This window comes from Vidua chalybeata, chromosome Z, assembly GCF_026979565.1.
Source record: "Vidua chalybeata isolate OUT-0048 chromosome Z, bVidCha1 merged haplotype, whole genome shotgun sequence".
In the NCBI taxonomy this organism is placed as follows: Eukaryota; Metazoa; Chordata; class Aves; order Passeriformes; family Viduidae; genus Vidua; species Vidua chalybeata.
The window spans coordinates 33,184,430-33,203,025 of record NC_071570.1 but is presented as its reverse complement, the minus strand read 5'-3'; the positions used below and the strand labels follow the sequence as shown (position 1 = coordinate 33,203,025).

Sequence of the window (18,596 nt, the reverse complement as noted above, 5' to 3'; positions counted from 1 at the left end):
ATTACAGCTGATTTTTGAAACATGGATGACAATATTAGCATCAATTTCTTTATGAAATGAAGCTACAGTGTAATGGTGAAAGACAGGATGCCAATTGCTTGACTGACCAACACATCTTGAAAGGAAAGGAAGCATAGCGAATCCACTTCCTATTTGAGTCAAACCCCAGTTCTAAAAAAAGAATCACTGATAATAACAACAAAGTAGGTTATATGAAAAGGGTGAAAAACTGTCAAGGTAAAAAGGAGGGAAACACAAATAACAAGATTATTGAAGAGATACAGAGGATATTGTGCCTCTGTCAATGATATTGGGGCACTGTATAAATTTTAGCTACTGCAAGAAAAAGGAAATTTATCTTTTATTGTTTACCTTAAACAAATAATGCTTCAAATAAATTGCTTTAAGCAATAGATTTCTTTAAAACCCTACCAAGTTCCATCTTCCACTTTAACCTTCTCTATTTCTTACGTCAGGACCTCTGGGGTTTCTGTTGTTTTTTGGTTACATTGCTACAATGGGCATATAACTGATTCTTCTGTGAAACCAGACATATTTCTCTAATTATCATGAATGTGTTATATTACCTAGCTCACTTATTTGGATTTTTACTGATGATAGTATTTGCTGACTTTTCAAAGGTATATTAGGTGACCATTTTAGGTATAGCAAACATTGTGTTGTCTAATATAGGTATAGGAAATACTTCTTAGCCCATCTAATGACACCAGGAGGGGTTTGAATAATTTTATCATCTTAGTCTAATTGGTTGTGGTATACTAGTAGTAAAGTCAAACCCTGCACCTTTCTCCTCAGTACAAGTTTGCTAAAGCTTTTCCTAGCAGCCTGTATTTCCTAGACAACAGTCAACATCTAAGCAAGGCCTTGCATTTAAATAAAGGTCTGAATCTGTGAGCCAGACTGTATAAATTTACAAACCCCAGACATTTCAGAATCTGTAAAATTTTCATTTTTTTGGGAGAGCTGTTATTTTGCTAAGCCTGATCATCAAGCAAAGCCCTTTGTGTTCTCCACTAACCATGATCAGCCATCTGGCATCTATCTGTAGATTTAGTTTCCCAAACCGTAATTTCTTTCCAGTGCTAAGCCTAGGCGGATGACCAGGGGCCTCCATTGGCGCCTGACTTTTTGTTATTTTTAAAAATTACTTCCAGTATTTCTGCCCAGTACTTAGCACCCTTGTTTACTTTAGAGTATTTCCAGCAGATGGGGAAGAATGTTCCATTTTCCTCACATTCAGCACATTTCCAAAGAATGCTGATTTTTTTTTTTTTTAGAGCTATAATGGAACAAGATACCACTGGAATAATATGTTTCAAAAGGGGTTTCTTTCATGGCTGCACTTCTTGATGATCATAGAGATCTCTTAGATGCCACTGTTCACCTTGCTTTGTGTTGCTTTAATTATGGCATAAAAGCAGAAGCATAGTCTGTAGAATGAATCTGCTCTAAAGAAGTACTCTAGGCCTTCTCCCCTGCTTTGTACAGCTCTGTGTTCATGCTAACCGTGGCTGACAGTTACAACTGAGGAAACAAACAGCTACTTCAGATTACACAAAGAGCAAAATAGTGCTCAATTCCAAGATAAGAATTGTTAAAAAAGTGGAAAAACCCCACTGCAAAACCCCTCTGTCTGTAGTTTTCCTCCTGGTTTGGAAGAGTGCCATATTTGCATGCTGAGACGGCTTGTGGAAGCTTTGAGTTATAAAGACAAATGCAACAGTTTTGGTAGTGCTTTATGCCAGTGACATGGCTTCTCCAGCCTCTGTTCAATATACAGGATTTCTATTCTAAATATATTGATTAATACCTCTACATGACTGGAAAGCACACACCCTTCCTGCACTTAGCAGTGTTGGGAAACCAGTGAAGCTAAGGTGAAGTTATGCTGATGTGGTTTACTTTGAAGGGTAATGAGGATGGTGCTTTACTCCACCTATGTAACGTATTGTCAGAAAGAAGAAAAGATGCTGCTTTCTATTTGTATATTTTGTGGCTCACTCTCAAGTTTTACCTAGGTAGTATTCTCAGCAGACTACTATATTTCCACTGAAACAATTCAATGCCAAGCCCAGGAAATACAGATAAGAAATGAAATAGAAACACTGATCTAAACTTTGTGGTTAAATAATTATTGGTAGCAAGAAGTCTGCCTTCCCATTTTATTCATGCACCAGATCATCTAAATCAGGCCTTAAATCAGTTTTGAATGGACTGAAGTCAGTGTAGTTTAGAAAGCTGTCATAGAGGTTTCCCAAACTTTTCAATCTTATGTTAAGAAAGGCTGTGGGCAGTGTAGTATGATAGGAGTCTCTTTATGAATAAAAAAAATATTATACAGGACACAGAACACACTCAAATAACATTGGTGGGAAAAGTCCAGGGAAGGATCATGGGAGTAGGTTACGGTTTCTAATCTTTCCAGGCTGCAACACAGGCAGAAGCTGTTTCAGAGTATTCTGGAAGAGCGAGTGTAGAAAGTCATGCAGTGCTCAACATCAGCTCATGATCTGGCAGGTGAATTCCCCCTTCAAAACATGCTCATTGCCTGTAGCTCCTGGCATCTTGCTTGCTTTTCTGGTTTGAAATGGGAGGAGTGAATTCCCATGTATAAAAGTACTTTTGTCTACAATTCACCTCAAATAGTTGTTGAGCAGCTGCCACACTTTCTAGCTGGCCTTAAGCCTCAAACCCTATGACAGAGAAACTTTTTATTTTCCTAAAACACTGTGGAACAGAAATATATATATATATTGTGATTTAAAAAAATATATAAACATTCGGACAATTTGGAAATACTGTTCAGACACAAATTGGTCTTTCTTTTAAAGAAGCCAAGAAATATTTGGAGAGAAAGATACTAGTATTTCTATTTTCACTTTCCCTATTAAATCATTCAAAGCTTGTGCATGCTGATTACAGCATTTCCTCTTTACTTCTTGTAATGTTCTTTAAGAGAAACACCCATATAAGCATTGCGAAAAATGGGTCTAGCATGTATTTAATTTTTTCTTCACCTCAGGAGTGTAAATGAGCCTAAAAAAAGATTGTAAAATTCTAAAAAAAATTTTAATTACTAACAAACATGAAGAATTTATACACAATATATCTTGAGGCTCTTGTAACACAAGACATAAAGGGTTCTGAAAGTCCTGCTGCACTTATCTACTTGTATATTTTGCAGTGCAATTGCATCCCAGAGCTGTACAAACATTGTTTTAGAATTGACTAGAACATCTGAAGCTAAGTCAGTGCTTGATTCTGGCCCCATGTTCCTCTACAATTATTTTACACTACATATGCAAGAATTCCAACAGCTGTACTTTTCAACTGGCCTTGCAATCTCCCATTTTAGACAATATGTTTACATCTCTGGCTTCTAAAAATAGTAACAGGAATGAGGTGAAGGGTGAGAGATGCTTTGCAGGAAGACTAAAGAGCACTCTGTGAAAGATTCTTCAAAAGAATTAAGTTAAAAGAGTGTGTAATTTTTAGTTTACATACATTGCTGACATGTTTGAAGGAGCACATGCTATTACCATTAATTTAAAAAGAGTTTATAGTTAGGTAAAGTCAAGGAATCATGCATATGTGATAATTATCCTTTATCCACTGCTAAAATGCATCCCCCTCCTAGGGGAAAACAGTGACTATTCAAAAGGGCTTGTCAGCACTACCAGGATTCTCTGTGTCAGATAACCAGTGACTGATATTAATGGGTGACTTGAGAATACCACCATTTTCAGTAATTAACTGCAAATGGGCATCGTGCATGGCTGAATCGAGAAACCAACTAAGATATCTTTGCTGTATCACCTTGACCAAAATAGTTTCATTTTCCCCCTCTATGTAGCCTGCTTATTTCAGTTATAAATTTGGGTTTATTTCTTGTAACATATTTGCAAAGTAAGAAGCACAATGAGGTTTAAATCTTCACTGGAATGCCTAGGTGCTACTTTGATATGAGGGAATAAATTACAAACGGTTAAATAAGTAGTCACATCTTATGTATAAAATATGCACTTTAGTGCAACTGGAGCCTAATGGAACAAGAATGAATAGCAAAAGATTTGCCTGCAGCTTGGGAGAGTATGGATGCAGTCTGAGAAAATGCTGGCTTCTGCCACACGCTGCATTTCCAGTTATGCTGACTGCTAAGTGAAAGAATATTTTGCATAATGGAATTTGCCTTTTTTTTTTTTTTTTTTTTTTTTTTTTGTATAAGCCGACTGCACGAACCACACTCTAAATGGTTGCTCTTTTATAAATCACAGTATAGATTACTCTCATATGCCCTGCTGCTCGGTGACAATGAGGTCTTTCATAAACATATTTATTGCTTACTTTCCTAAACTCCTGCTAGACACTATTTAAAGGACTCACTGGTGAGATCTTAATTGAAACTGGGTAGGTATTCCCAGAAAGTCAAAACTGTTGGCATTGTCCTGGCATTTTATGGCATAGCTGTATGATGCTACACAGCTTGGGTGTATATAGAAAACACTCCTGAGGTGGTGTGTGAACCAGCTACGTTGGTGCTGGCCAGTATGAACAGGTGGTATGAAAACCAGTGCCTGATCACTGTGGAAGGTGGCCAGGAATCTAGGGAAGAGAGACTCTATTAGGATGACAATGGGAAGAGAAACAATAAGCTTCTCTGGGTCTGCTTGGAAAGAAGGTTCCCATTTTTGAACACGGAAACAGAAACTTGATTCTAGTGCTTTTTTCTTTGTATGTAGGAAGCATAACCCTACTGATATTGAAAAATAATCAGACCAAGTCAGAGACCATGCTGCTTATCTCTCATGGATCTTATTCATATTTCTTTGCTAGTCACTTAGGATCCATGCAATAGTTGCTCTCACAACTACTCTGTGAACACTTTCCTACTTTCAGGAATACCTCCCTGAAAATTCTTAATTTAACTCAAATCACGTTGTGAGGTTCACCTTGGAAACAGGCATCATGTGGTTGTTCCTCAGTTCCTTCCTTTCCCCTTGCAGGAGTGTTCCAGCATGCTTCTTGTATGGACACATGGGACTTAGAGTTCATCACACATCACACAGAGAGTTCCATATTGTTGCTCTGCTGCTCTATTCTGTTGAACTAGGCCCTACAATTTCCTCTTTGCAGAGGTTGGGGTTGAAAGTGCAAGCTTCAGGAAGCAAGTGCTGGTTTTAAATTAATGTATCTTATTAATCTATTGAAAACACCACTAAAATAAGTAAATGTGATAAACCATTTTTATAAAGCAAGTGACTTTTTTCCAGAGTACACAGCAGAAATTAACTGATGATCTGAGATAGCCATTTGTGTTTTCCAAGATGCATGTTCAACATTCAGCTGACACCCCTTTACAATTAAAAACAGAACCAAATCACACCCAACTACCCCACATCACCAGGTATTCATATTCAATGTTTTCTTAATCATTGCACAGACAAAATTACACACTCTGGGAGACCTGCCCAGGAAGATTGGGTAATCAGTTTAAAAATGACAAACTGAAAGTTTTAGTCCAAAAATATAATGCCCGAACAAATGCATGTCAATACAGTGAGGTGGTACACCACACTGCATCTAATTGCAGCTACTTAATGTTGTGACATGGTTGTTTTACTGAGTTCACATGTTATAATTTCCAATAGTAAATCACTATTACTCTGTGTTGTTGGCATTGAGGGCTTACTACTCTTCATCCTACCATGTAGATAACCGCTGGAGGATCAGTGCTCCAGATTTCAGGAGTCACCCATAAACACAAGAAAGGAATACTCCCTTGCAAAATTCAGACTCTTGAAGAAATCCAAAAGGTTGTCTAATCAAAAATATTATAGAATCATAGAATTGTTCAAGTTGGAAAAGACCTCTAAGATCATTGAGTCCAGCTGTTAACCCAGAACTACCAAGTCTACTACCAAACCATGTCATGAAGTACAGCATTAAGGATTGCTTTTAAACATCCTTAGGCATGGTGACCTGACATTTCCCTGGGCAATCTGCACCAATGCTTGACAGCTCTTTCCATGAAGAAATTTTTCCAAGTATTCAATGTAAACCTTCCCTGGTGCATCTTGAAGTTTCCTCTTGTCCAATTTCCTGTTACTGCGGAGAGGGGGCTGACCCCCAACTGGCCACAGACTCCTTTCAGGCAGTTGTAGAGAGTCTCCCCTGAGCCTCCTTTTCTCCAGGCTAAACACCCCCAGCTCCCTCAGCTGCTCCTCACAGGACTTGTGCTCCAGACCCTTCCCCAGCTCCATTGCCCTTCTCTGGACTCACTCCAGCTCCTCAGTGTCTTTCTTTTAGTGAGGGCCCAGAGCTGGTCACAGTGCTGGAGGTGTGGCCTCACCAGTGCCCAGCACAGGGGGACAATCCCTGCCCTGCTCCTGCTGGCCACACCATTGCTGATCCAGGCCAGGCTGCCATTGGCCTTCTTGGCCACCTGGACACACCCTGGCTCATGTTCAGCTGCTGTCACCAGCACCCCCAGGGCCTTTTCTACAGGGCAGCTTTCCAGCCACTCTTCCCCCAGCCTGGGACTTTTATGATCCAAGGACAGTACCTGGCACTTGGCCTTGTTGAACCTCACACTGTTGGCCTTGACCTCTTGATCTATCCTGTCCAGATCCCTCTGCAGAGCCTTCCTGTCCTCCAGCAGATCAACATTCACACTCATCTTGGTGTAATCTGTGAATGGCCTGAGGCTGCACTAAATCCCCTCATCCAGATCACTGATAAAGATATTAAACAGAAGTTCCCCCAGTGCTGAGCCCTGGGGAACCCCACTCATGACCGGCCATCAGCTGGATGGAACTCCACTCACCACCACTCTCTGGGCCCAGCCATCCAGGCAGTTTTTACCCAGTGAACAGAGCACTTGTCCAAGCCATGGGCTGCCAGCTTTTCCAGAATATTGGGAAATGGCGTCAAAGGCTTTACAGAAGTCAGACAGTATCCACAGCTTCTTCCTCAGGAGATCAGGTGGTCAAGCAGGACCTTCCTGTTATAAATCCATGCTGGCTAGGCCTGATCTCCTGGTTGTCCTGCAAGTGCAGTGTGATGACACTTAAGATGACCTATTCCATGACCTTCTCAGCATCAAGGTCAGGTTGCAGGCCTGTAGTTCCCCAGATCCTCCTGCCAGCCTGTCTTGTATTTGGGCATTATATTTGCTCACCTCATGTTAACTTAGACCAGCCTTGTTAGCCAGGATTGCTGATAAGTGACAGAAAGTGTCTTGGTGTACTCTTTTGCCGGATCCCTCAGTACCCTTGGGTGGATTTCATCTAATCCCATAAACGTGTGGGGCATCAGATAATTGACTATGTCCCCTTGGATTAAAGAGGTTTCATTCTTCTCCCCATCTCCGTCCTCCATCTCAGCAGGCTAGGTATCTAGAGAAAAACTGGTATTGCTATTAAAGACAGAGACAAATAAGGCATTAAGTACCTCTTCTGTTTTCTCCTTTGCCAGAATGTTTCTTCCTATATGCAGTAAAGGATGGAGATTATCCTTACCTCTCATTTTGTTGCTGATATATTTATAGAAACATTTTTACTGTCTTTTATGGCAGTAGGCATATTAAACTCTCTTTGAGCTTTGGCCATTCTCTAGCATGCTTTTCTCTAAAAATTCTCTTTTGACCTGAGACTTGATTTCTGTTATGAAAATGTATTTAAAAATAGCTTGAAAGACAATTTTTCAGACTAACTCTAGGTTTGAAATTCTTGGTAGACATGCTTGAAAGGAAGTAGTTCACACCTGTGGTGGCATTTCTTTGAAGGTCTCTTCATTTAGAGATCATTTTGACACAGATCTCAGACATCTCTCAGCCTCAGCAGTCAGCTGAGGGATTTAATTTTTTCTTGAAAAATGTTTGCAATAGAAGAAAAATCAGCTTGGCTGCCAATATAATACTGCTACTTAGTTAAATAATACAATGTGGTTATGCATAGCAACTGACAGAAAACCCCCATCCAAACTGATGTGTGGAATGTAGAATTTATCATGCTCTTGCAGATTGTAATGTCGCAGAAATACATATGAATTGATGTTTTGACAGATCTGAGAAGATGGGCTAGGAGGCAACTAAAGCTTCTACTGGTGTAAGAGCCTATTGAAAGAAAACCATAAACAAGTGACATCTAGTGCAGAGAAGAAGTTCATGTTATAAATTAGGATAGTTTAAGTCATCACTTGAAGCAATTAATACTTGTTAGTTTGAACTGTCCCAGTTATTGAGTTTAGTCCAACATTTGCATTAGTAAACTTGTACTATGGAGTTAGAATGTTAAACAAGGGAGTTAGCTAATATGGATTTTATTTGCATATCATTTGGTTGGCACAGTAACACAAGAAAATTTTCAGACCAGCCTGTTGCCTAAAGTAGAGTGTGTCAGTAACAACTGAACTCATTTCCAGTGGCCTCTGTGGTTTGAATTGATGATTTTGATTCAGCTCACAGAAGCCAGAAGCTCACAGAAGCTCACAGAAGCACTGGCCTTTTTAATCTTAAACTCAAGTTAAAGAACAAATAAACTTGTCATTTAGATTTTACTTTGAGAGTTTTCCATTTGGTACAAATGGAGAACATGCCCTCATCACTTTGCTATAGTGAAACTGTAAATACAGCTGTGCATTCTCAAGTGCTCTTCACCCAGCATCTTTTTTTGGGGTGAAAATGATGTGCTGAGCTGCTTACCAAAGGGTGGTGCTGAAGAGAGGTTGTGCTGACCACAAGTACCATGTCTGGTGTCCCTTAATGGGTGGTACTACAAGGAAGCAGCATTTTAATTTGGATCAGCTAAGGAATGTGAAACAAAACCATCCATTGTGATGATGAGTGTTATGTGATAGGTTCAGTTAGAATTCACAAAATATGTCAGGAGAGCAGCTGGAATGTGCTTTTTATGGATTAGTTTGTTGAATCTCTTTTCTGTAGTTTGGGAGGGCAGAGTGGTATTGTGACTCCAAACACCCTGCCTATTCTCTTCCATAAGGAGATTATGGAGATGAGAGGACATGGAGTATTAAGGAGACAAAGAGCTAGTCTCAGCTGGCAGCTCTGTGCCTTTCCTAGCCCAGAGAGTAATCACACAAAGTAATTGCCAAGAGAAGGTTCCACTTAATTTTTCTGAAGATACAGGCTGTTCCCAGTCCTTTCTTACCGCTCTGACGTTGTGGTTCCAGGCTAAGATTCCCAGTGTCCTGAGTGAACTGTCCATAGCCATGGGTAGTGTTGCTTTCCAGTCTGCCAGTGACAGCACTGTGACTACTAAGGCATTTCCCCAGTGGAAGCCTTGCAGCTGAGCTGGCCAAGGTGGCTTTTGATCAAGAATAAGCATAGCCAGTGGTCAGGCTCTGCTGTCAGACTCTGACTCTCTGCACTGTACCCTGATCATTTATCATCTTTATGTTTCAGCCCTTAAATCGCTTCCTGCATTCCTCCACCTGATTGTCATAAATACAGAACACTCAAAGCAAGTTCCTGTAAGGAGGGAATATATAAGCCACATTTTGGAGCTTTAACACGGAGCACTAAAGTTAGCTCCCACCAGCCACAGTTCTAAGAAGCCACTATTGGAAATATATTGTCTAATCTTTCTGCCTTAGTTTCTTTGTATGTGACATTGAGCTAATACTACTTACTAATCTGTAGGGAAGTTTGCAGAAATGGAATGATTACTTTTTTGTTAAATGCTTAATTTCATTAGAACATATAAATATATCCTCCAGTTGGCTATGAGATCTCTATGGCTTTTAGTAACCAGTTTCTATCATCATATAAAAGCTGAGAGGAAAGTAAAACTATGAAATCAGACTATCTTCCTGTCTGCCACCTTACCAGAAAACACCAGAAGCATGCAAAAACTAGTACTTGCTTTTTTTTTTTATTTGCATAAAGAACTTATCCTGATTCTTGCTAGTTTTATAGTGTTATTTTTACCTTTGTCTGACATATGCTGATTTTACATTTACAAAAATAACATTGAAAACTAATGTTTTCAATGTAATAATCTGACAGTAAAACTACATTTTATTTGTGAAAAAGAATTTGGAAAAGTATTTATTTCTATTCTGTGTAACAATTGCCTCAGTTAAGAAGGTGCTGAAAGTCCTTACACATTGATTTTTGCATTTCTGAAGCTAAGTAGTATGAGGTCTGCATCTCAGGAACATTATAGGAGAGGCTTTAGCTGTGCTTTTAAAGTGCCTATAAATGCAGCATTTGATTAACTGTACAGTAGGTATGTATGCAGTAGTGAAAACAATAAAATCCTAAAGTAAATTTATCTGGCATAAAAAAGAACAGAACCGCAACAGAACAGAATGTCATAGAAGGACAATAAGGCCACAAATTGCTCTTCTTGGCATATGCCACTGAGAAGTCATTACATGGAAATTACCATGTGTACTAATTATAATGAACCCTCTTATTGGACATGATTTTGTGCTTCATGAAGAAACCTAAGCAGTGACAAATCAGAGGCAGTTTTCCCAAGACATGTCTTGAAATCTACCAAAAAAAAGTGGCAAATTTATTTACAGGAAGAAAAGTCTTTTTAAATATTTAGCTGAGAGAGAAAAACCACAGGGGGAATAACAAACTTCAAATGGTTTCTGTCTGTAGTTTCTAGGACATTATGGAAAAATGGCTCCAATCAACAATGGGCGGAAAATCTTTATAAGATCACAACATAATGAACTGTGGAAAATACACTAGACACTGTAAGAGGCCAGGTCATAGCACAAAAAATATTTTAGAGTTTCAAATACTAGAATTTACAAAATCATCCAACTCATTTCTGATAAACTTCCTACACAGGATGTCTCTTGGATCAATTGCTCAAGAGTGAATGAATCTTTAAGAAACTAGACCTCTCAGACCTCTAGATCTGAAAAACTTACATCTCTTGGGTGCTAGGATTGGACAGAAGAGGTAGCAGAGCCTCTCTCTGGATTCACAGAATTATTTAACAATTTGGTTTATATGTTCTTGCTAATAAATCTCTGGTTACTTCTAAGAGTCTACTGCAAGAACTGCTTCAGAAATACTACAAGATTGGAGAATTTTAGAAACCAAATATGCAGTCTTTACAACTGCATTGTATAACCAGTGTTTCTGGCCAAACCTTACATTTTTTCCTTCCTCAGATTATATTTACTCTCAACTTCTTCTGTGAAGGATACAACTATAGTTGTATCTTTCATATAAGATACAATTATTTAAGTGGAGCCAACTACTCATGCACTGTAGGAAGGTCTCCCTTGTCTCCCTTCACAGCCTTCAGTGTGAATGCAAAGCTACTTTCAGCTCACCTGGCAAGCTGAAAGTATAGCTGAAGTTTGTGGCACTGTATGTGAGAAGGGGATCTGCTTCTCCTGCCTGTTCTCCTCAGTTCTACTCTTACCAACTAATCTTCCTGATGTAATCTTGAAAGGAAAGGCTATGACTGTGGGGTCTTTTGTAGTGGTGATGATGGCTAGAGATACATTGGGAGAGCTGGACCAAGCCTTTTCTTAGTGCATTGGTGTATTCAGACTGTTTCAGTCTGCTTCTGTGTGATACAAGGAACTCTACCACATTCTTCTTCCAAAGGATGGAATTCCACATGCTGAGCATAGAAACCTGTGCAGAGATGCAGGAAGGCACATTTGTGTAGAGTTAAATAATACTCTTAGACAGGCATGAACATAGCCCTGACCGCAGGTTCTTCTAGTGTTTGCAGAGCCACAGAAAGTCAAACTGTGATGCCAAGTCCCTAAAGCATGACAATCACTGAGATGGGAATGGAAACTTAACTACAGAAGGCTGTACAATGTAAGTGAGCAGAGATGCTGGATCAGATGACCCAGTGTTGTCCCTTCCAACCTGACCATTCAGCAATTCTGTGATTGTGTGACCTTGCCAAGCTCAGTAGCAGCTGCATCAGGCAGGCCCTTGTCAATGTTGGCTGTCTGTGAGGAAAAGTTGGACTTTAGAGTCCTGACAGGCATGGGGTTAATTTTTGTCTCCTTATCAACCTCTTTACATCAAGTACTCACCTGTGCCCTTGGTCTGAGGTGGCTCCGAGGCTGGACACTGGACAAACTGGTCTAAACTGCCTCTGTTATAATAGTGAGCTTTTGCATAAATAGGGCCAGCACAGAAAAATCTCAGAATCTAAGGAATTTCCTATGATTCTCTTGAATCCTCAGAAAACCCTATGAAAATAATGAGAAAAAAAATTCCACCTTTAAAATACAAAGGTAAATAATGTATACTTGCAATATTTCTCCTAAATCATTATGAAGATGCTGATGCAGAGGAAGAGGTGTGATGAGCCATGCTGACAGTATGACCACATGAGCTCTTTAAGCCCTCGTATAATTGTTTGAAAAGTTGATATGCTTTTATGTTCTAAAGTGGTAGCTATGATGCTTCTGGTGTTTTGCAGTGGAAAAATATATGGATTGTGCAGACAGTCCTTTGGTGATGGTAGCAGAATGAAGTCTGTTAAATGGTGAGGGAACAGAGATCTCCACCTTTGCCAGTAGTAGAGGTATTTCAAATGCTTTATTAGGAGTGAATTTTAGAGGATATAGCTTCCTCTGTAGGTATTTATACAAGAAAATTAGCCTGCTCATCAGATATTTTGCTCAGCAATAGAACAGCCTTTGAAAGATCATCATAATAGTGAGTGGCCCTTTGTTATACATGTGAATGTTTTTCTCTGATTTAAATAATGGCCTAAGGTTTACTAGTAGAGTGGACCAGTCCATTCTGTATGAAATGCAAATGGTCCACTGCAATAAAGGCTGCTTTTAAAAGCATTTTGAAATTATGTTCATAGGAATGATATAAGGAATGTTGAGCCAGTGAGGAGATACATTATGTTTTGTTCAGAAAATATATCCTTTTTTGCATATATATTTTCTTAGCTCCCTGTGCCAAGCTGAACTCCACAGACACCTGAATACTTCACACTCTGTCAATAAATACTCAGCTAGTGTCAGAGAAGAATGTGCCAGGATTATTTAATCATTAGACAGAGGGGAAAAAAATCTCTGCCATGACCTACTGACCAGACATTTCTTGGCAACTGCTAATCAACAATGTTAGCCTTTTATTGTCTCTCCTGCCATTATCTTCCAGGAAAGGTCTGAGCAAGAGGTCAGAGTAGCTTAAGTGGGTATTGGTTCATTTGTTATCTTTCATGCAGTATGCTGCAGTCAACAGTCTGCTCTCCATTGAAGGTGAAATACTTCACCTTAATTTGTCATCTTCCTTTATTGTAGAATTTGGCAACCAATTTCAAAAGATAATACTTTCTGGAGGAAATGTTTCTGAGAATAATTTTTAATGCTTTCTATGAGCATTAATTTTTGAAGTATTTATATTCGGTAAATCACAAACTCCTTCCTTATTGGCAGTCTACAGAAAAAACACATTAGAAAAGTGGCCTGGATCTCAACTCAGATTACCAGCTCCTAAGACTGCCTCTATTCAGGTAAGAACTGTATTCTATGCTTACCTTTGAACAGGCAGTTGGATTTGCATTCCTTTCCTGAAAAAATTTTTCATGGGTGGCAGAACCCCAGAAAAAAAATATTAATTCTGAGAAAAAGATGAGGAAAAAAGGGGTAAATGATAGGAAAAATTCACCTAGCACCTGCCTTCTGTCACAAAAATATATTGTGTAGACAGTGGTAACATGCATGGTAACAAGTCACTGCACCTGAAATTCTACATTTTTAAAAGGAATTTAATTTGAAAGACAGTGTTATCTTTGATAAGAAATTGTTCATTATTCAGCTTTGTTCACCCATGCTGCCTTAACAAAACACTGCTGAACAGGAAAACCAGAAATCTGATTGCTTGTTTTCTGGGAATGGAAGTGTCTAGCCTAAGGCACGGGGGAATTTCTCTCCCTTTCTTTCTTGCTGTAACACTGGAAACATTTTAAATTTGTTCAAGCTTCTATGGGAAGCCAACACAGACTGCTCTGTCTTCCTCTCCAGCACAGAACAGCAACTGGCAAACAAATGAGTCCTACCACAGCTTTCATGGTTGCCATTAAGCAGCCCAGGACTCCTGGGCATGCAGGGTAATGCAAGAAACAAGAGAGATCCACCTCCTTTCTCAAATCCAGCATGATTTGAGTGGCAATGAGGATCCCCTTCTATTCAGGAAAATCTGGAGTTGCATCATGTCTTCAGCCTCTTCTGAGGCATCCCAGTAGATAGCTAAAGGCATGGTTTCCATACCCACTGAAAAGGGCTAATGTGGCAAAGGAGCTACAAATGTTTTACCTCACTAGGATTTCCTTGTTGTGCCATTTGGTCTTCCCTCACTTCCACATGCTGCAGCCATTCCCAAGCAGTTTGTTGAACTAAAGATATTAATCTCCGCCAGAATGGTTACTTTAGGCTTTCATTCTGTGAAGACAAACCTCATTCTTGTTATTGCTAGAGCTGAAGGAATTAGATTTCCCTTTCCTTCTGTGCAATCTGCACCAAAACCATTTTCTTTGTACCAAGTGGTAGTGGCATAAAGTCTGCACCAAAGCTTTAATGTTTCTAGGAAATTACTTATGAACCATTTGTTTATTGTATGAAGCCACACAGACAGGTACAAAGTGGCATAAGTCAGGACAGATGTTTTGGGACTTGCAATAGGTGGAGTTTCAAGCAGAGAAGCTCAGAGGCTCTGTAGAGCAGAGAGAGCAGCTCAGCAAGTGACCTCGTGGAGCAAATACCAGTCTGATATACTGCAGGAGAAATTCTGGACTTTTCAGTGAGACTGGCTTGAACAGGACTGGTCAGGTTCAAAGACAGAGCATGCCGGAATTGATTTTTCCTTTAAAAGTGCACACATCTGTCATACAGTGTTTTTTTGCATCTAGCTTCAGAGAGTAGATTGTCTGGAAGGTCCAAGTACATGAGCTTTTTAGTCTTATGTTTTTCATCAAGAAGCTAGATGTTTATATGACTTGTTGAATTTGAGCTTTATACCCTGACATTCGTGTGAGATGTTTAAAAATAAAACATTTTTTTTATTTGCATGCAGAAGTTCCCTCTTCCCTGTATTGCATCAGAGCAGCTGTTACTGCTTTTTTATTTCTGGGACTGTCTGTGACAGCCACCAGCCATCCTATTTGCAGTCATTAGTGGAAGGAAATTGGAAACTGCAGATACTGGAACATGATTATCTTCTTCTTCATGTCAGGTTTGTCTTTTACTGTGACACAGCAAAATAAATGTTTGTACAGCTAATAAGACATTTATCTAGAGATAAGCAGAAGTGCCATGTCCTTGTTGATTGAGCTGCTGATGTAGAGCTAATTTTGGACTGGCTTACTAGAAGTGGTGATAGAGAAGTGTGACAAAAGGGGACAACCTCCCCCAGCCCACAGCCCCTCTAAAATCAGAAGTGGAGAAGCCTCTAAAGCAATTGCAGCAAGATTTAGATAAGAACCCTGAAGCAAGCAAAGGCTGGCGTCTTTGTTAGCCTTTAGGAAAGGACAGTCTTGACAAGCTTTAGTTAAAGGCTTATACCACTCATAAAGGTTCTTGACTGAACAGCAGTCTAGTTAAATTTCCTCCAGTTCAGTGATCAAAGTGAAAGAATGCCTAAAAGCTCAGGACTATGCAATCCTTGTTTTATGAAGATAACAGTACACAATTGCATTTTTGTCACTGAGGAGTATGAAGAATTAAATAAGACATAAATCTGTCTGTGAAATGAACAGTTTTGAAGAGTGCGTGCTAAAGGTCTGTCTGTTCCATGAGAATTAGTGTTTCACTGTACTTTTTAAACTTGTTGAATTCACAAAACCCACAAACTTACAATTTAGAAAATGTGTGAAGAACAAAGAGACAAAAGACCTCAACTGCCTTTTGAGTTTATTTTCTCAGTCTTAAAAAGATTTTTTAATGGCACACAGCATCAGAATCAGCACCTTTGCATTTACAAACTACAGAGAAGCCCTGTCAGTTTGTTTCCCTAGTTCCAACTTTAAAATCATGGAGAAAACCTCCCTCTTTGTTCCTTTTTTCTATGAAAGGCTTAACAGCACATTGCTGCAACAAAATCACATTATGAGGGTTCCATTCACAGAATAAATTTACTGCACATTAAATGCTGATTTAGTAATTTCATCATAAATAAAAACTATAACGCAAATGCATATATATATATACAAACACAGTGCAGCTTTTGTTATGTGCTATCTAATCTTGGTTTATGTTATGCTCCAGATCACAACAGTATCATTAGTGCAAATTAATGAGATTTAACTGTAAAGTTATCTTTTAACAACCACTTAGACATATTTCAACTAATTTAGGCCACTGTAATGAATTAATTTTCAGCATCTGATTTGGTGAGTGATTTCTCAAGCTCCCCTTCAGCATTAGATTTCTTCTGGTTTGGGATGGCAGGTAGGACACAGCTTGGTTTTAGACGCTCTCCTGACAGACCAGGCAAGAGAGAATAGAGGATCTGACTCTGAGAATGTCCTGGTTTTGGAGATCTGGAGATTAGAGCTGGTGGGAGAATAACTGCACTGGTCCGTAGGGACTTAAACTTCGTAGCATCCTGAGATGGTAGCTGAACTAGAGGAAATAGAAAAAAAGAGAAAGTGCACAGAAGGTGAAAAGCATGGCATTTTTACAAATGACTTTGCAACTTCCTTTGAACTGTTGTCTCTTAATGTGTGTACTCAAGCCTTTACTTGAAAAATGTGATCAAAATATTAATAAAAATATTAATAAAATATTAATAAAAATTGGTTTTTTGTATTCAGATGAAAATAAGCCTGGCAAGACTTATCTTCATCTGAAGGAAACAACTCCAGTGTTAAGTAATTTACTTTTGATTTAGTGACCAGTAAGTCTTGAAAAGTTCAAAGATCTACTTTTGATAAGCAGAGAACCCACCATTTGTCTGGAGAAGACTTGGTCTGTTTGAGAAATTTTCACAATATATTTTTTTTAATCAGAAATCACAGGCTGGGTGTAACAAAGTGTTCAATGGGAATATATTATTTCTAACAAAAATGCTTTATCACTGAAAGTAAATGCTGATCAAAATCTGAGGAAGATGAATTGGGATGAATTGAATTATGGGATGTCATGTCTGGGTTTCTCTAGGCACAGTCAATCATAAAGTCAGGTCCACACACACTCTGCTATTCACAGGCCACAAAAGTAGCCCATTACCCTGCAGCACACCAAGACACACCAAAACACCTGAGGGGCACACCTGTTATGTATCTCTGTTGTTGTTTTATAAGAAACTGTGGATTTAGATAATCCTTAATTTCCAACTCACACATCAGTGTAACACTGTTTGTGCTTTAAAATGAATACAGTTCTGTATTTTCTTTAAATTGAAATCCTTGGGCTCCTTCATTTAGACAACTCACTAATTTCCTGATTTTTTAAAAGGAGAATTGAAAACTGTAATTTTAGACCTACTTTTCTGTGCTGTCAATTTATTGTGAATTGCATTAGCTTCTTTTCATTTTATCTCCATTTTATTAACAAGCTCTTTGTATACAAATAGTTTTGTTTCTTATAGTTTAAGCATACGAAGAGTTCTTTCTGGAGTAACAGCATCTCTGTTTTGGCTACAGAATCTTCTTGCAATTTTTTACATTCATTTTTTTCTTGGTTGTATTCTCATTGCATTTGTGATTTCCTTCCATCTGCATATTTGTGATGAATTATCTGAGAGGCTATTAACACTTTCCTCTCAAGTGTTCTAGCTGGAAATTTTGTGCTTCATTTCATTTGCCCCATTGAAAACAGATGTTACCTCTCTAATGTCTGCAGTGGGCCCTCACTGCATATTATTTGTCTATCTATTCATATCTATATCATCTGTCTATCCATATCCATATCCATATCCATATCCATATCCATATCCATATCCATGTCCATGTCCATGTCTATGTCTATGTCTATGTCTATGTCTATGTCTATGTCTATTTTAACTATACACATGGTGCAAAAGAGGCTAAAGTTCTTGTCATAATCCCCTGTAGCATGTACCTTATACTAATTTAATAATTGATTTTTTTTTTTCAGGAGCAATACTTTTCTAAAGCTTACCAGGTATGGATTTAGGGCAAAGCAGGTACTTTATAAAGAGGATTTAGAAACTTGGTAGATTCATTTATTTTTAAGCTAATTTCAATTACTATTCAAGTTGTGATTACCTGAGCAGAAGTGTTTACTACAACTGCCTGGCCTCTGGCAGTGTACTGTAATTCATGGGTCATATTTAAGATTCATTCATGTTTAGAAATTCAGTAAATCACTCCTCCTTTCCATGAAAAGCACTGAAACCATTAATACTTTGCTTTACTTGGTGCTGAATTTGTGTGAATCTGGGAGGGCTATATACAATAAATGAGCCCATTTGTTTTCTGGCACATGGTAGAATGCTTTGAGTTCACTGAAATTTTGGTGTGCATCCAGCAAATGTTGAGAGGCTCACTTCTGTCCCTCTTTGGAACACAGTCATATGTTAATATATTCAAAGTTCACATCTTTGAAAGTAAACATCTTTGAAAGTAAAGTACATAAAG

General features: G+C 38.7%; 1 protein-coding gene across 1 annotated transcript in view; it reads right to left on the bottom strand.

The window, feature by feature from the left end:
- Nucleotides 1-15,889: 15,889 nt before the first annotated feature.
- Nucleotides 15,890-18,596, bottom strand: part of ANKRD55 (ankyrin repeat domain 55) — a 47,549-nt gene continuing 44,842 nt past the window's right edge. The window contains exon 11 of the mRNA XM_053968802.1: nucleotides 15,890-16,617. Coding sequence (XP_053824777.1) covers nucleotides 16,364-16,617 — 254 coding nt within the window. The 3' untranslated portion in view covers nucleotides 15,890-16,363. The remainder of the gene's footprint in view (nucleotides 16,618-18,596) is intronic.